Here is a 19,208-nt window from a genome sequence, read left to right as displayed (position 1 = left end):
AATATATTAACGCTTAGCCAGTATCACATCCTCATCTTTGTGATTAAACCATTAATTGTTTTACATTTTTAAGTTTGTACATCTTGCCTACTGCTTTTCTCTGCCCCCAGCTAAGTATGCCAGAACACAGTGACTCAAAAAAGGGGTGGTAAAAGAATAACTGAAGAGAGATTTCAGTATTTAATTGTAAGGTTTTGGTTTTGGTCCCCCTCCCACTGCTAGAATAAATAATTAAAGTTCAGTGAGTTAAGAAGTACATCATGTATCTACCCCCTGGCACTTAGGGTTTATTTTGGAAGTGTAACAGGAGTGCTGCATTAGGCTTATTCCTGGCCTCAGAGAAATCTCCTTCAATGAGTGGTATTTTAAACTTGGGCTGGTTCCAGTGTTACTGAAGCATCAGCTGTCAGCTAGTAACACTTCTTTCTCCTGTCAAGTCACCTGGTGCCTGTAAGTTTCTTCTGTGGTGTGACCAAAATGTGCTCACTACATCTATCCCATTCAGTAAATCAGAGCCTGTTGACATGGAATGCCTGCGCTCCATGCAGCCTGGATGAAAATCTCTTAGCTCTGGCTTCTGGCTGTTTTAATTGTACTAAATGGCTTCTTGCTTTACTTTGAGTTTGTACAGAGGTGGCTTCTAGTCAGTTCTCTACTTAATCTCTACTGTTATTTCAAGGCAATTCTGCCATCCTTTCTGAAGTGTTTTAAGTACTCTTCAGAAGGGTTACCATTCAATATTCGATCTTAGCTATCCATGTCTATACCACTGTTTCCTAGAGAAATACTTTAATGCATTGCCACAGCATGCCTGCTATGTTGTTGTCGCCCTCTTTATGCATCCCAAAGAGAAAGTACTGGGTGAGACAGTTCTTTGGGTTGACTCAGTATAGCCATTCTTAACTAAATGAGGTACGCTGAAGATAAGCAAAATATGATGGTCACTGATGGTGGATACCGTAGCTCTTTGGAAGGAGATGCAGCTTTCATACCAACATTGGTGGGGATAGGATTTTGATCTTTCTTTATCTTCCTCGGACACTGGAAGGATGTTATCAGCCAGCATAAGCGAAGCTCCTAAATCATGCCTAGGTCATGAGTCGAAACTGATGCGGCTTGGAAATACAGAATTGTACCTTTCCTTTTTTTTTTCCTTCCCTATTTCTTTAGTTCTTACCCCTTTTTACAAGAAGGAAATATATTTTGTTTTGTTATCTTGTTTCTTATTTTTATCCCATACAACATGAACTTAAGAAACTTCAAGTTGCTCAGATCCTAATGGTGCATTTATCTCTGTATAAGATACCCAGGCATCCACAGACATCCTTGGCACTTTCAGAGGGGTTCAAAATTGCCAGTGTGTACATGGAGTACATTGCAGGGCTGGAACTTGACTTTGAAAGGAATATATGAGAGTTTAATAAAAGTTAAAAATGAGAGTAAGAATGATTTAGGCTTTTTCTTGACTGATGAGTGACTTGTGATTAGTTACATGCTTCTTTTTAAAGACACTGTTGAAGTAGTATTACCACCTATTAAAATGAATGTGCCAGCTTTAAATTCATAATCAATTATCCTTTTACTTTTTATAGTTGTCTTCTCTGAGGAAGAGAGAGAGCAGCTGAGAAAGTTCACAAATAAATCTTATCTTCTGGATAAAAGAAGCCGTCATCATGTATATCTTGGTTTAATTGATATCCTTCTGGCATATTGCTATGAAATCTGTGTCAATGAAGGAGACAAGAATGTAAGTTTAAAAAAAAAAAAGTAGAAATTTATTATGTTTTAGGAACCTAGAGCTGGACACTGTACTGTCATTTAGGAAACTTACCTTTTAAAGTGAACTTACTTCAAAGCCTTAAGAACACATAATTGAATAAGTTAAGAAGAAAGACTTTATATGTCTAGGTTGAGCTGTTGGGATTCATGTGGGGATTAATATGATTTCTAAATTCTTCTGTTCTTCTGGAGCAGCATTTTAGCTGTAGGAGAGAAGCGAGTTGCAGAAGACTCCAGAAAATTCTGTTTGTTTCTGACTTGTGTGTGATGTGTCTTGATTTATGTAAATGCAGATTTCACAAAATAATTGTTCTTTTACATTGATGGTTCTTCCTTCTGTTTTTTGGGCAGTTCCATAATAGGTATGTTTGTCTGTAATAACACCACTATTGATTTGGATTCTGAAAAAGCATGGGAAATCATTAAGTCTGTAGGACTGAAACTATGTGTTTAGTATTTTATGTAGGCTACCTTTATATGCCTTTAACAAAACTGATTTTTTTAGGGTTTTTTGTGTTTTGGTTTTTTGGTGGGTTTTTTTTTTGTTTGGTTGGTTTGTTTTTTAAAAGCTTATGTGCTGAGTATGGAACGTGTTTCCTGAGGCATTCTGGAAACTAGAGTGAGGCATTTAACATTTTTAAAACTGACACACATTTAAAACAAAAAAATCTTAATGCAGCATTTTCTTTTTTGAGTATTCAAATACTGGAGGGAAGCAGGGCGGCATGTTTCCGTTTTCAGGATTCTGGTGTTTGCCCGTCTCTTACACAAGCAGCAGCCAGCTTTATTTTGTGTTCTGCATCCTTGGCTTTTCACAGGATATAAAGAATTAAGAAAATAGCAGAAGTTTAGAATGGATTCCATGCTGTTCTGTGGATAGCTTGCCTTTTTGAAATGGACTTTCTTCCCAGATACAACTTTGTGCCTAGCATCTCCTCTGTTGATATTAAGCAATGAGATGTTTTCTCAATGCTTTTAATGAAGATATTGGAACATATAATCAAAACCATTCTGTCTTAATCAGACTGAATTGCGGGGCATGGATTTTAGAATGGCAGGCAGAAATGTCCAGACCTGCTTATTCATCAGGATAATCCAGGATGGTGGTTGTATTGCGTGTTAGTGTTGCACAAAATTGCAAATATGCAAGGAACGCAATTGTACAGTTCTTTGTTGATCTTTGCAATAACCTCATGGTGTATGTGGAAAACACACTGTGGGTTTTTTCCCCCTTCTCTCTCCCCCCCCTTTTAATAGGAAAACCAAGGCATTCAGGCCACACAAATCTTTACTACAGCCAGGATTAGAGATCAAGGCTTCCTGGCTTTCTGCCCTAATCGTCTCACTAGACCACACTACCACACAGATACTATGAATCTGTCACATTTTAAGAATAGTGACATTTTACATGTACTGCTGGCTTTAGGACTCTCTCTGAAAGCCAAAAGTCTTGAGCTGTTTTCACAAACCAAGGCATTTTAGCTTGAGCTTTGTTGATTCAGGTTTTCATTGCTTGGTGAAAAGGGACAGAATTCCACTAAAAATACCATTTTTCTGTGATTGCTCTTGTATTTTAAAGGCTTTGTGCATGGGCTAGATATTCCCAATACGGAAACCAATTCAGTTATTTAACATCTGCATTGCAATATAATTTTTAATGCTGTCCTGTGGCCATTTCAATGCACATAATATAATTACTGCTTCATATTCACAAAGGTTCTTAAATTGCTGCCAGAATGTTATCTTAAATAGTTTGCCAGCAGTCTTGAATGTTGAATTAGATAATACTTGTTTTACGGTCTCCTCTTAAAATCAGGTTGAATCGTCTTGGAACATCAGGAAACTGAGTGCGACGTTGTGCTGGCTGGAGGTGAGTTAAGACTTGAGTTTTGCATCATGTGTTTGCTGTAGTATTTGGTTTTGGTATTGTATGTTGCTTTTGCGGAGAGCTTACTCTTTCAGTATTGAAGATGAATTAAGTGTATGTCCTCTTTTTAATAAATGTTACAAGAAATTGATCGTGACTTCTGGGCTCCCAGCTACTAGTAGCCTCAAGAGGCTGGAGCATGACGTCTGGTCTGTCTGGGCACCGGGCCTTCTTCTGGCCCGTTCTGGAAAAGCTAAGGACAGGCACTACGAAGCAGCTGCTTGTCTACACACCATCCCTAGCTCCTGGGCTTGATTCACAAGTCCTGACCTTTATTTAGGAAGTAACTGTAATTATTCCTCGTGTATGTCCACAGTATGTGTGTGCAACTCCATACTTAGGGCAAGAAAATACAGCCTTCTGGCTCCTTGATCAGAAGTCGTAGATATCTTCCAGTTTAACTGGCTAAAGCATGTTAAAATAGAAAGGGCATAAAAAGCAGGGGATTTAATTTCTTAGTGTTCTTGTGTCCCTTAAGTCCTGCCTCAGATACATGTTTTAATAACTTTTGAAGATGACAGGCCTTAATAAAGCAGCTTATTGTTCACTTCTGGGGTTTTGACTGCTGAGCCTTTATTCAGCCTTCCTAGTTCATCATTCTGCGTTTCTGGCTTGCTTTTCCTTGGCTGCAAATAAGGTGGCTTCTGGCTTCTCCTCCATTCTGCTGTGTGGCTTCAGAGTATGTTGGAGAGTGGAACTGGGAAGCCCAGAAGTAAATGCAAACCCAATGATAGGAAAAACTCTCGGAACTCAACCAAAAGGTGGTTGGTTGGGGTTTTTTTCCACCTATCATGGAGAAGCCAAATTCCATATTCTTGCAGCAAAAAGACCTCAGTTCTGTAGTTGTAATACTGTTGTCTCATTAAGGCTTTAATGACTGTGATCTTTCAGGCACACGCTCTATACTTTTGTTTCCGGTTTCTTGCAGAGTGAGTTAGTGGACATGTGTTGCTTTACTTGCCCCCTTCTTTTCAGAGTTATTGCCACATCCCTATTTGTTTAGTTGCTGCTAGCCCTTTGAAACCAACATAGACTAAAGGAAACTAACTGAATTATATTCTTTGCGCTTTCAGATTGCGTACTGAAAGCACACAGGCCTGTGTAATGAAGTTGTTACAGAGCTGGAAGTGGAAGGGACTTAACCTGGCCTGTAATCCATTATTTCTTATGATGGCAGCAAGCTAGAAAGGACTGTCCTGTCCTCATTCCTGAAATTACTGGGCCAAGTCTGTTTGCAGGATCAAAAATGAAATTTGACAGGAGTTTTGGGTTCAGTTCTTCAAATGTTTCTAGTAGTGGCGAATGTTATATTCAGTAATGACTTGTTCTGTAACAACTGGTTTTCTAGATCTGTTAGTTTTAATTTGTTTCCAGTTGAACATTCTGCAGAAGCAAGTCACAAAGGAGTGCAGTTAAAATGCAGTGATTGCATTAACTTTCAATTTTTTTTCTGATCCATTTCCTAACATAGTGAAGGAGTTTTCTGCATGTGCTTATCCTATACTATAGCAGTTCTTGGCGCAGCCTGTGCCAACAGTATATTTCACACCCAGAAAATTCAGTCTCCTGGCACCAAGCTGTTAATAACTATATCTGTTACACAAACCATGTAGAGGCGGGTGTTTTCATCAATCTGTAAACAAAATTGCCTCAGCTATGGTTTGTTTGAACTGACTGCCATTTTGCTGTGCATGACACGTACACACCTTAGACTCTAAATATTAAATAACAAAACATAAATGGTTTAAATGCTTAAATGAAAAATGGGTTGAGGTAGTCGTATAATGCAAAAAAGCGCTGGCTGTCAGCAATGCGCTTTTATTAATTTTAATAAATTGAGAGTTCAAGATGAAATAGGTATTTTTATTTGAATTCATAAATGGAGTATTTTGTCTTGAAAAGTGAAAGCTGGAAAGGAAATTACTCTCTTAACAAAGTCTTTAATAACTCATTAATGCCTCTGGCCTGAGTAAATTAGAGGGCTTCCTCACTTGTAGACGAGGACAATGAACTGCTTTCCCTAGGTAGATATATTTATCCCTGTCCTGAATATCTATAATTTTCACAAAAGGCAGAGTCATGTATCATTTTTAAAGATCCTAAATGTACACATGTATTTTGTTAATATCATGTGGTTTTAATTTTTCTTTATTCTTAAAAGGCTTTTTATAGCTTCCCCTTAATATATATAATAATGTGGGACATATGTAATTTATTGCTTTCGTATAAGGAATGGCAAAGTCTTGAGTTAGATGGTTTATTCTAATGTTCTCTATATTCTTTTTTAATTCAAAACTACTAAAAGGTATAAGACTTCTGTTACCCTGCCATGCATACTAGATGTGCAGTGTCTTGTTTCTGTTTAACACGTTGATTTCCATATCTATTAAAATACAGATTTTTAGATGCATAATATATAAAAATATGCTTTTTTTTTTGCTATTCTGCTATGACTTTTTTCCTTAAAGGAAAACAAACAAACAAAACCTAATTCTTTGTATTGAAAAGCACACAGACTTACTCAGATTTTTCACTGATATACACAGAGTTTTACTAGCGTTCATGACGTCCTGGTATCTTTTGGAAGACGGGTGCTATGCTATCCCCTGCACAGACATTTTGGATTAGTGACACGTGCCTTCAATGATACAGTCATGATACTGCAACTAGGTAAGTTTTTTAGGGATTGGAAGTGATACCTATATAGCCACATTGGTTTTATGTCTGGGGTTTTTTTAATAACTTTTGAATCCTTTGGCCAGTTTCACCCAGCCTTGATAGATACCAACATTTCTGGTCACCTTGTGGCTTTGTGAAAATGGGGCTGGGGAGAGAAGAGAACAAAATTCCTTACCAGGAAAAAGCCCCTGAAGCAACTAATTTATTAGCCAGTGGATAATACATGCTGTTGTGGTGTAAATTCAGCTGTATTATCCACGCCAGAAAATCTACACAGAAGAAATGTTATGAATGTTTTATCCTTAGAAAAATCTTGTACCTTGGTAATTCAAGACAGTCCAACTGTGATTTGTAAAGCTTTAGGGAAAAGGTCTTTAAAGTATTTTTCCTCTATACTGTGTTTGTCTGTAAAGAGATTTTTCTGTTAGAAAAGAACATTTTAATGAAACTTTTGTTATGGTAGGTTAGATACTATAATTTTTTTAGACCCTATTCTAAAGGTGTCAGAAGTTTTTATTTCAAAGCAGGGTCACTTACTGTTACAACTGTAGCAGGAGCACTGCTGTTTTCTGTTGTTCTTTGTGTTCTTTAATTACCTGACTGAAATCCTGTTAAAAAAGATTGGAAGGATTTCTGATAACTTCCATGATTTGTCTCCATCTAAGGGAAGTTTTTAAATCATCATTGTCTTAATTGTTCCAACTGTTCTGTTTGATGAAGTTCTGCTCATCATGGTTTTGCAGTTGCAAATCTGGGCAGCTTCCCTGCATGATTTACTGTTTGGAAGAACTATTGTTTTAATTTAACCCGTGTCAGTGATGTTATGGATTTTGATAGAAAGGAAGGTTAAGCTTACCCTAATGCTGAATTCCTGCTCTCCTTGCCAGCTTCTTTTTCTAGAATTAGATCTTCTGTTGGTTTGGGGGGGGGGGGGGGGGTGGCTGCTTTTTTTTTTTTTTTAAACTGAGCCAGTCCATTATTTATTTTCTTTTTTTCCTGTTCAAAATAACTGCATTTGACATCTAGCCACCTTAATTCCTAAACTGTTCCATTGCGTGTGCCAGTTTAGTATTGCCATAGAGAATCACATATTTGAGGGCAAGGAGTAGTTTTGTGGTTCGTATTCAGTGTTACAGTTCTTTGTAGGATTAAGGAAAAATGGTTGAGATGACTCTGTGGTAAGTGCACTGGTAGTCTGGGAGGAACAGAAATCCTGAATTTGTATCAGCATCAAAACTTGTTTTGCATCACTGTTCTTTTAGTACTTCCTATATAATTTTTCTCTTAGGAGCAGAGGCCAAAATCTGACTTGCATATGTTGTCTTAGTTCTCTGCTTGTTATTAGGAAAATAAGACGGTTCTAAATAACAGCCAAGTAGAGCTGTTCATAAAAAAACTAGCAGTGAATACCATGAAAACTGTTCTGTTGAAATATAAATAATAATTTAAAAAAAAAAAATTAAAACTGAAGAATAAAAAACTGACTACACACTACATATTTGTAGCTTTGTTTTGCTCCACATTCAGGAGCTGTCATCATCTTAATGACTGCAAATTATTCTTTCAGCAGCAACATTCTTTATGTATATACACCTTGTTTATCCCAGACAGCTTTCATGTAGCAGTACAAATTTTCAAACCTGTGGCTATTCCAGTTTCAGTTGTGCAGTTGTACACGACTATGTTTATATCTTGGGTTGTTAAAGTTACTTTCAACTTTTCTATTTATTGTGAGTTACTACTTTCAAAAAAAGCATTCAATGTTAGGGTGGCTTTTTGTGGGGTTGGGTGGTTTTTTTTTTTGGACAGAAGAATCACTGAGAAGCAGCGCTTTGGTGGTTAATTTTTAATGCTTGTGAGTTGCAGGATTAAAAAAGCCCACAAATGGCAATATTAATCCTTACCATTGCTAAAAACTATTGATGATTCAAAATACCATTTACATTATAACAGTCGGGTAGTGAAGTTTTAAGGGGAAGATATGTGCTGTTCTTCTTCACTTATCTCCTCTGGCTTATGCTGCTGTTCATAAGTGTGAAAAAATAAAATTCTCATAACAAAACTTGCCAGCCTTTTAGATTTTTGTGTTAAGAGCATAGTACTTGAGAGATAAGCTATTTGCTTTTCCTTTAATGTTATGATGGGAGATGGTATTGGAGTGAACATTCAATGATCCAACAAAATATTTTCAGTAGTTTGGTAAGGGAGGTGGCATCTACAATAACTGTGTGTCAGGTTTGCTACTCCATCCTCCTATGCTGGACATGTGGCTGCTGTTGCCTGCTTGCCCTCTGCTTCCAAAACCCAGGGGCCCCAGCAGTGCTTATCATCATGGTCTTCCTGTGTCGCCCGTGATGGTCTTGGTCCAGCAGCAAAGTCCCTGTCTTCTCTGGAGGAGCAGTTTGGGTATGCTAACTCATTCTCTACTGGGATGGGAGATAGCCTAACCTTGGTTTTTATGACCTCAGTGATTTGCATAAAAATTACTGCCATAAGCGTGAAAAGCAATTCAGCTTCATTTAGTTGGTGGTTAGCATGGTTTAGAAGCCGTGGAAGAAGTTAAGAAATTCAGCAGGTCTGGCTGCATTCTGTGCATGTCTGTGCTGTGCTGGTTGCCTGGGAAACGGTGCAGGATGGGGTGACCGGCTGCCTCCGCAGAGCTGGCCGTGGATCGTCGGGACGCCGAACAGGCACGTGCAAGCCTCGAGAAAAAAGAATGCGTGCCCGTTTCAGCTGGAGTTGTTAATAGTAGAGAGGAGGACACTATCTTGAGTATGAGCCGTGATAATCTGCAGGTGCTGCCTGGGAAGCAGGCACAAATATATTACTTCCTTCGTGTGGACGTAAATCTATTGGGAGGGGAATTAGCGAGTTAGCAGTGTGGTGATAAAAGTAATGGTGATTAATGTTAACTTCTGAAAGTTCTGGGATTTGTGTATCGAATTAGTATTTACTGTCATGGTGTGTATGTAGTGTGAAAAGCACTAGGTTTTTCAAATAGCCAACTACCAAAGCATTTGGAAGGATACAAAATGGATGTATTACCTGTCTGTAATCAGAAGGGGGGGAAAGTGCCTGTACGTACTCTTAAAAGAAATTGATTTGTAGATAATGCTTCTACTGCCAAGGCACATTTGTTCAGTCAAAATGTTTCCTCCTTCAAACTGCAGTGGAAGTTGAGCCACGCTTTTGATGAATTCCTGGTTTTACAAAATACTTAGTGAACTATGCGATGTGCAAAGCATAGTAGTTAAAGATAGCATTAAATACTCCATTACCCTCTTTGTGTACTGGAAATGAGGCCTCACCAGTTTGGCACTGTATTGTAATATATGTGTGATGAACGTAGGTAAAAATGACTGTCAAGTAACAGATAATGAATTTGGTTAAATAGGACCACAAAACTATTCCTTTTCATATAGATGCAGGAGGACTGGTGTTTAACTTAAAGGAAGAATCGGTTTGAGTTGACCTCATCCTGACTTGAGGTTTCTTTCAGGATGCCGGTAACAGAAACTGGGACATAGTATAATACGATGTTTTGATAATAATAATAAGCACAGTAAACTATTCAAAAATAGTAAAGAATTCTGGTGGGACTGAATTGTTATGCCTCAAGTTATGTGACTTGACTTCAGAAATATTAGTGCTATGTTGGTGGATCAGTTCCAAGGTACAGGATACTGCATTTTTAAGCTATTAAGGATCCTTGCGTGTCATTGAAACACTTCTTAGTTTTAATTAAGACTTCCTGCCAAAGTGTTGTTTGTAAGATGAATGCATTAAGCTGATTAATGTTGAGGTCCTCAGCAGATTTTTTTCATATGCTGTTTTAGTAATCTATAATACTTAAAATACTTCAGCAAAACTGTTCAAAATTCAGCGTAGCTATCTAGGATATCTGCTGTATTTATCTGTTCTTTGAATAGGATTAAAAAGGGAATGACATGCAGTGGTACATCCAGCCACAATGCTATTTCCAACAAAGTGCGTATACTGCATTTGACAGCTGACTAACAAAAATTTATCAGGTCTGTTTTTTATGTAAATATACGGACCCCTTTTTCTTTTCACTAGACCTGCGATAAGTAAGTGGTGTGGGCTGGTTCTGTCAGTATTTACTGACACCGCATTACCATTGCATAATACTGATTTGGAAGTTATCATCTATGAGCTAACAATAAAGAGAAGACTCATTTGTGCTCTTTTCTGCGACATAAAATACGCTTTGCTTCTTTCCATACAGCAGTTAACACTAATAGATTTAGGATGATACAATTATCCATTAAAATCAGATAGTACTGTCACCCAGCTGGGTAAGTTATTACCAGGATGTTTTCATTTCAAAGTCCGTAAGAGTTCTCTTCTTGTTTTTAAGAATGCTGCTGTTCTCACACTTTAATGAGACAGTAAAGTTTAGTTTATCTTTTTAGATGAATGCTGCTCCTTCTTGAAAATGTGGAAAAACACATAGAAGTCTGCAGGAAAAATAACTTAACGTAAAATAGAATGATGGGACTACTAATTTCCTTTGCTTCCAAATACTCAGTATGAAAGCTGGTAGAATTTTATGATAGTGTAAAATCAGTAGGTTATTATATCAAATGGCAGATACAGAGCTGGGGTCAAATTGTATCCTTTTTTGAACTAATCTGTGGAAAGAGGACTGGATATCCGAAACTAGAATTCAAGTTGTGGGCTGTCATCTACCAGCTCTCATAGCAATGAACTTCAGAAGACTCCAGTGATCTGCAGGCATATGCTCCGATTTCCATGATTTTTGCCTCGTCTGCTCAGCCACTCTGCTGCTTCTCCTCTGAAGTTGCAATCCATCCTCTCCCCAACAGCAGTGTAATGATTCTTAATGGCAGAAAAAGAAAACCACCTTTGTCTCAAAAAAACAATGGGTACTTAGATTTGGTACCCCATCTTGCAGTATATCCCAATTTCACGTTGGTTGTTATGCTCCTTTACCTCTAACACAGATCTTCATGCCAAAAAATAGAGGGTATTAGTGTCTGTCTTAAGTCATACTTTAAAGTTTTACATCTTAAATTTTCATAGCTTAGAGGATCAGGTATTTTTTATTCTGTTACAGAAGTTGGAATCTTTTTATTTGTACTTTTAAATATTTTTATTTATTAAAATAAAATATTTTATTATTAAAAAATATTAAAAATTAGGGTTTTTTAATAACCAGGAAATAGTATCTGTACATAAAAAGCAGTGTATTTATTGATCAGTATAATGCAGAGCTGTAACTTTACGCAGAAGATATGCAAAAGCTGACTTAAATCATGCATATTTTCCTGAGGTGGTTATCAAAGTTTCTTGTGCCTGCTCTGAAACATTTATTGCTGTTTTTCTAAATAGACGGTTTTTCTTCTTCGCCCTTGAACCTAAAAGTGCTTGCCTCTTTAAGCTATGTGAAGAAAATTAAATCAGTTATCCTTGGCATGTCTTCATCTTCTATTCCATGGCTTTCTTAACTCCAGTATACAGTGAGTTTTAAAAATTACAATCCTAGGGCTACAAAAGAAGTAAGACTTTTAAAACTAGCACATTTTAGGTTTGCTTTGATAGATGATCTTTCACCGAGTTGGACTGACATAACTGCCAAAAAAGCCCCTAGCCTGTTCGTCTTTTGGCTTCATCAGTTCTCTGATCCGGTTTGCTGTATGGTTTCACGAATGCTTGCACTGGCACATCCCAAAGAGCTGTGTGGGAAAGGGGGAGGCAAAGGACTGCAACAAAGGCTACTTAAGCCAGTGTAAGTAATAACAACACTGAATATATAACCACAGCCTGAATGTTAAGACGGGCTGTCTGCTGAAGGCTGAAGTAGATAACCAAAGACAGAACCTACAGTGTGGAATTGCACAGAGACAGGCCAAGAATCATCTGTGTGTTATGGAATATCCTACACCAGGGCTTAAACAGTGTTTGCTCTTTCCCTCTTACTTTTTATTCCTGTGGTAAGGAGTTAAATGGAGGTTTGTATTAAGGACTTCTTGTTTATAAGGTGCATGTATAAGATGCATATTCTGAAAGCAGAAGTTTGGTAGTTTGCCATGCTCCCTGTGTTTGCCTGTGTGTAGGGTTCCCTATATTATTAAGTCTGGCTAGATTTGTAACCTTTCTGGTTAGAGGCCCGTTAAGCTGCTATAATCTAAAAATGTAATTTATGAAGAAAGACTACTTTTTATTGAGAATTAGGGTTATAGTTGCTAAATTACATTGTTACTTGGCAGATGAGTAACAGTCGTGGATGTTGTAAATGGTTTGGGCTGGCAGCTTGACAGCTAGAGCCTTAAAAAATTAGCAAAATTTTAATTACGCATATTTCTCTTTAAAAGAGCACACTTCTTTTTAGTCAAAATAGTTAAGTTTGACAAGCTTGGCTTGACAGGCATTGATGGTGATACAATCTAAAAGTTCATCGGTTATATCTGGGATTTTATGTTTTCTTTCCTGACTTTTCTTCAGGTGGTCTCTTCCAAACGGTGGGTTTTTTTCAGTTCTGTTTGGAATGGCTTTTTACTCTCCGGGTTCTTTCTCCTTATTGCCATCTTCCACATCCTTCAACTTTCATTCTCTGTCTACATTTTTTCAGCAAGGAATTACTTACAAACAAACAAACAAATTTTGTCCTTGAACAGCAGGGGGAGTTCTGATAGTTCTGATTTTTTTTCTTTTTTTTTTTTTTTTTTAGATCTGTAAAATGTAATTTCATCCATGTTCAGGTTTCATAGCCTAGGAGGAGCCAGCCTCTTGGGAGAGGGTTATTAGATTCCACTTGCAGTAGTGGCTGCTTTCATTTGAATGTTTCCCCATCCCCCCTTTAAACAGTGAAAATAATTCTTTTTTTTTTTTTTTTTTTAAGTGTTCCAGTACTTAAACCTTTGCAACTTTCATCAGAAAACTCAGGGAGGAGATTCCAGCTAATTGGAGGTTACATGAATCAGTTCTCTTCTTCATAAACAGTGGTTGCATATGAAGAAAATTAAACTGACTACAGAAAAGATTTCTGGTTGTGGAATGAGAAAACATTTAAGTTTTTAATCTTTTACTGCATTTATCAACTGTATGTCAAATGGTACCTTCTTGAGCCTGAAGTGAGTTTTTCTTTCTGGAGGCTTAGTTTGCCAAATTATTCTGTAAGTAACAGAAGTAGTTCTGCTTAAATTAAGGCAATGGTTAGAAGTTAGGCGATGGTATCGCTTACACCAGCTTACACAATTGCTGTGGCTCTCGCGTGCTTGACCCTGCTGTGAGCTGTGTGTTTCCAACTTTACCATTTTCCAGAACAGGTATTTGTGTAGGCCTACAGGGAAATGGTTTTCTCTTTCTTCAGAAAAATGATGGGGCATAACTTTTTGTTATTTGCAAGTTACTTTTCAGCTTGATTTCCCCCCCACCCCACCCCACCCCACCCCAATATGGTTCACTGGATGACTGTGTTAAAGATTGAGCGAGCACAACTCAGAAGTGGAAGAGCTGGGGGAGGGGGCTGCTTCAGCTGTAGAGAATTACACGCATGACTATGCCTTGAGGCTTTAGCCTTGCAGAGGGATTTCTACTGAATTCTGAGGCTCCACATCAACATAGATGTGGATACTGAGGGGCATAGTCATCTTACTGCTGTTCTGAGACTGTGAGTCAACAAAGTTACAAGATGGTTGTAGATAGTACAGCTACTAAAGCCTCAAAGGTGAGAAGATGGTAAAGATTATCTATTATGATTTCTAGTAAATTACAAAAATAAAAATCTATTTCCAGGAAAAGCTGCCGTTTTGAAGTGTCTGCTGGACATTCACAAGACTTTTAGGGAGAATGACCCTGCCTACATCCTTAATGATCTCTTCATTACAGACTATTGCATCTGGATTCAAAAAACCAAGTAAGTTCTTAAGTAGTTACTGATGTGGGAAATGTTTTTATCATACTTCATCTATGAACAGATATTAGTAAAATCAAAAGAAATGCTAGCTCCTGTAAACAGAGGTATGATCAGTCTTTTTCATTTAGTAACCTTGGCTATCCAGCTACATAAGTGAAGACATTCAGTGCTTTTTTTTATGTAGTGACATCATTGGAGAAGGGAGGGAGGAACTGCATCTTAAAAATGTGCATTTTCATTAATGTCTTAATGGTTTTGTGGGGGAAAAACAGATTTGGGGAAATTTTCGTTCTATTGTGATCTTTCTTAGGAACAGAAATGTTTATATAGGACTTATGTAACATTAGGAAAAAGGTTGAAAATAATTTCTATTTCAGGATTGAATTTAAAACTTCCAATAGAATTGACAACTTCCCATTCTGGTCAGACACTGTTCTGGTTTTGGCTGGGATAGTTGGTTTTCTTCCTAGTAGCTGGCACAGTGCTGTGTTTTGGATTTAGGACGACAACAATGCTGATAACACACTGATGTTTGAGTTCTGGCTAAGCAGTGCTTATGCTAGTCAAGGACTTTTCAGCTTCCCATGCTCTGCCAGGTGCACAAGAAGCTGGGAGGGGGCACAGCCAGGCCAGCTGCCCCAAACTGGCCAAAGGGCTGTTCCATACCATATGGCGTCATGCTCGGTATAGAAACTGGGGGGGGTTGGCCGGGGGGCTGTGACCGCTGCTTGGGGACTGGCTGGGTATTGTTTGGTGGGTGGTGAGCAATTGCATCATGCATCACTTGTTTTGTATATTCTTTTATCATTATTATTATTATTTTCTCTTCCTCTGCTGTCTATTAAACTGTCTTTATCTCAACCCACGGTTTTTACTTTCTTCTTTTTCCGATTCTCTCCCCCATCCCACCGGGGGGTGGGTGAGCGAGTGGCTATGTGGTGCTTAGTTGCCAGCCAGGGTTAAACCATGACAGATGCACATGCAAACAATTTACATCTGTATGAAACAGTCGATTTATGGACTATACCAGTTGTACCCACTGATTATTAACACCAGAGTAAGTGTCACAAATCTCTGTGCTCGGTGTATTCTTGCCCCTGTAGTTGCTTGCCAGCTTACACTCCCTGGCAAGATGCTTTGGCTTCCACTTCACTTGAGAGGAAACGGTGACTCTGCCACTTCCAGGCAAAGTCCCTACACCTCACCACTGCCGTCTCTCACCTCTGTTCTTCCCGTGGAGTCAGAATGGCTTTACTTATTTCCAGAGTCTTGGGAACTTTGCAGTCAGACTGGTTAGAAGTATCAGCATGCTTTAATGGTTTAAAAACAGAAGTATTGGTAGGAAAACAGTGAGAAATGGATTAAATGAACAAAGCAAGCTGCGTGTTCAAATCTTACTAAGCTTTATATTCTTCTTGTCAGATTTACTCTATTTTCCATACAGCTTTTGTTTTTCTCCCTCACTTTTTATGTCTTCACAGCCTCCTCTGAAGGCCCACAAAAGTACGTGTATGAGTTGAGTAACATTTCTCTGAGAAGAAAGGCCTTACTAATACAAACACAAAAAATGCCATTGTCATGTTTGTTAATATAGCAACATACAGACTCGTAAAACAATGGTTAAAAATAGTCTTTGCATTCCAGTTCACAATTTAATGAGAGACTGTGGGAGAAAAAAGAACTTCTTAAGTGCCCAAGGCACAAGAAGCAGTGAGGGGCTATAGAGGGAACTTGGAAATAATCGTGATCAGGAAGGAGAATATGCGGGAGAATTGAGCCAGCTCGCATAGGCTGTATATTTAGGTGTAACGTTACCAGTACTTCTTAGGGAATTAAAGGCCTGCAGTTCATAGCTGCTTATTACATGTTGTAGAAATTGCTGATTCTTACTCTTTGTATGCTTTCAATGACTGTGTCGCTACAGGGAAACAATGCACAAAATATTCTAAAGCAACTCCAGGTGTTTCCAAACACTTTGATTCATCAGTCCTGATTAGTTACAGGAACAGCCAGTTCATCTTACACTGTCATCTTTGAGGAGGCCTTTTTTGGCCACACCTTAAATACAAGTATGAGGAAACCCATGTTCAGGTTGCAGTTGAGTTGAAAAAGTGCAGTAAATGAAGAAGGAAAAAGTTACTTCGTGCATTTTTCACGAAGAAATGAGTCATAAGACAGTAATATCACTGCTGTCCATATCAATGAATGTAATGTTGAGCAAGTCAGTCATAAAAACCAAGGCTTTCTTTAAATACAGCAGAGGAAAATGTATGGTAGATATAAGTGACTGATACATTAACACATTTACTCCCAGACGCATACATTATGTACCAGTTAAGCAGAACTGACAGCTTCTGGAAAGAGGGCAATTAAGCTATCTTACTGTCATAATGACATGGCACAATAGTTGTCTGTCATTAGGAGAACAAGAGAAAGAGGAGCTGCAGAAACCATTCCTATTTTTAGGGTCTGAATCAGGAAAGCATTTAAGCATATGCTTAAGTCATTCCTGTTCAGTTTAGCATGTGCTTGAAGTTAAGCATGTGCGAAGTAAACAGGAACACTTTGGGTTTTCCCTTATGTTGAAGGGAACAATCAAGTTCACTTGTCATTCAGAAAATACCTTAACAGATGTAGAAATGGGGGGGCGACTTGTCTGTTAAGAACAAGGGTTCCCAGCTCCCCAAGGTGAGTAAGGCCTCTGGAGAGGGCGGTGGTACATCTTCCATTCCAGGGGAAGAAGGTTATGGCATCCCTCTGGTAATTGCCTTTGTGGTGAAGGAGTTTTGGGAGAGGAAGGTATTTATAGGTATTTTTGTGGTGGTCTTTCAATGAAGTTATTTGCGTGTCCGATCAGTCTGGATACTTTCTCTGTTTCGTTTCTTAGCTATTCTTTGCTCCATGCAAGCTTCATTAACTTTCTTTGTCTCAGTTTTCCTCCTGTCTTTTCATAGCTGTAGTCCCAGGGTGCTCTCAAAATCTGTGGAGGGTTTTTCTTTTCTTCCCCTTTCCCTGTATGTAACCGAGCCCTAGTGGAGGTTGGGGCCTCTTTGTTTAAACAGTTAAAACAGACTGTAGGTTCTTTTGAGTGAAGAATCTGGGCACTTTAAAAACAGCTGGAAGCAAGCTTTTCAGCTCACCTGTACTGGCAGAGAAAAGTCTGGGAGCTGTAGGTTTAGGAAAAAAAGGTTTGGCACAGGCAAAGATGTAACGGATATATCAAGTGGTAGTAAGCATACAGTCCTATTCCAGATCAAGCCTCCAGGAGAGGAACACCACTGGTAGTAGCTTTTAAATATTCAAAGTGGAAACAAAAACTTGACAGCCAACAGTTTGTCAATAGCTGATTACAAATTTGGTTTGAGATCGTAGTTTGGCTGTGGCTAAATTAGATTAATAAGTGAATATGTCACTAGGCTGGCAAAAGATGATTTATTTTAAGCACAATGTATCTGGAATTGGAAACAAACTGCTGAATAAAACACATGCAGGTGGCTAATAGTCAATTGGATATGGTGTGTACAATCTAGTTCTTTAATTCGGAGGATTTTTTTTACATAAACAATTTCATTCGGGTACCTGTTATTAACAGAAAAGTAGATTCCTAGATGTCTTAGACAATGCAAGATATTAGCAAGCGTAGCTAAAGTTTCGTCCTCCTGTTTGCAATCTTAAGGCTTGTTTTACCTGCTTTGTAGGTTTCTCATGTATCTCTCTTTGAGCTGCTTGTGAAGTTACTATTAATAATGTGATCTATTATATAAAGTGGCACGTAGAATCATTTTAACTGTTCATTGGGTTTTGAAGAAAGGGAGCATGTTGCTCAGCAAAACTGATCAGAAAAGAGGGAAAAGTATGTGTTAACCTGGGTAACAAAAGCTAGACAAAGACCTGCGGAGGCAGCTTGTAGTAAATCTCGGCAGGTGGTGTCAACATTTATGTTGAAAAGCCAGATGCAGCCAGATGGAAAATTGCATCTTTAACCCCTGAGGTCATAATGACATGTCATCACTTCATTTGATTCCCCTGCTAAGTGAGCTTATCATCCACCCTGCTGTCACTTCTGTTATTACTTTCATTTCCATAATAAAATTAAATTTAATTTGTCTGGTTTGCATGCTTTTTTTTCTTTAGGTCAGAGCTTTTACAAACCACTATGATACATATGGCAGCCTATCCAAGGTGAACTTTCATAACTGGATTTGTATTATAAGTCTGAGCTCTTCTCCATCTTTCACGCCTTACTCTGAGCAGAAGGAGATGAGGGAGAGGAGAAAGAGCTTTGGGGGAACCACTGGTTGTCTGACAGCTGCAGTACAGGCTGCCAAGACCAGGGGAATCTAGGTGTGAGTTTGTTGCAAGAGAACTTTTTGCCTTCTGCCGGAGGGGAGTTACATGTCTGTGACCCCATAGGAGTTGAGTCCTTTATAGAAGTCAGAGTAGTTTACCCACTGAATCTTGCTGTGCTGAGGTTCCTTTTGTGCAGCCTGATGTCTTTCTCCAGTGCTTTGTATTCCCCTTTGTGCCAGTCTCTATTCACATTGCTTTTTGTTGTCCACTGTTGTACATACGTGCCTTCTGGTAGCTCGGCCATGTGATGCCTGCCGGCCATAACGTGAGTGGCTGGGTGGAAGGCTGAGTGACTTATCCCGGGAGTCCTCGTCCAGGCAGGCAGTTAAGTACGCACTGTTCTGCGTCCTACGTAAGAGAACAACTGAGCCCATGCTGATTTAAAATATTTTTAGCTAGCATTTAAATACAGGTTTAGTTTTAAACACATGCCACTTTAGTATTAGTAAACGTATATTTTCTGTGTTCCTGAATTGGAGGTGAAGCTGTTAGTGTTCCTGGCAGTTTTCCAGGGGTTGGTACACTTACTTATGCACACTTACGTAGTTGTATATTTCTCAAAGTTTTATGGGT

The 19,208-nt window shown here is 38.5% G+C and overlaps 1 protein-coding gene across 1 annotated transcript in view; it reads left to right on the top strand.

Moving 5' to 3' along the window:
* Nucleotides 1-19,208, top strand: part of SHQ1 (SHQ1, H/ACA ribonucleoprotein assembly factor) — a 55,297-nt gene that overhangs the window by 18,686 nt on the left and 17,403 nt on the right. The window contains 4 exon segments of the mRNA XM_075714421.1: nucleotides 1,593-1,747; nucleotides 3,596-3,649; nucleotides 6,253-6,376; nucleotides 14,165-14,285. Coding sequence (XP_075570536.1) covers nucleotides 1,593-1,747; nucleotides 3,596-3,649; nucleotides 6,253-6,376; nucleotides 14,165-14,285 — 454 coding nt within the window.

This window comes from Pelecanus crispus, chromosome 7 (genome assembly GCF_030463565.1).
Source record: "Pelecanus crispus isolate bPelCri1 chromosome 7, bPelCri1.pri, whole genome shotgun sequence".
In the NCBI taxonomy this organism is placed as follows: domain Eukaryota; kingdom Metazoa; phylum Chordata; class Aves; order Pelecaniformes; family Pelecanidae; genus Pelecanus; species Pelecanus crispus.
This window is presented reverse-complemented; position numbering and strand designations above follow the sequence as displayed.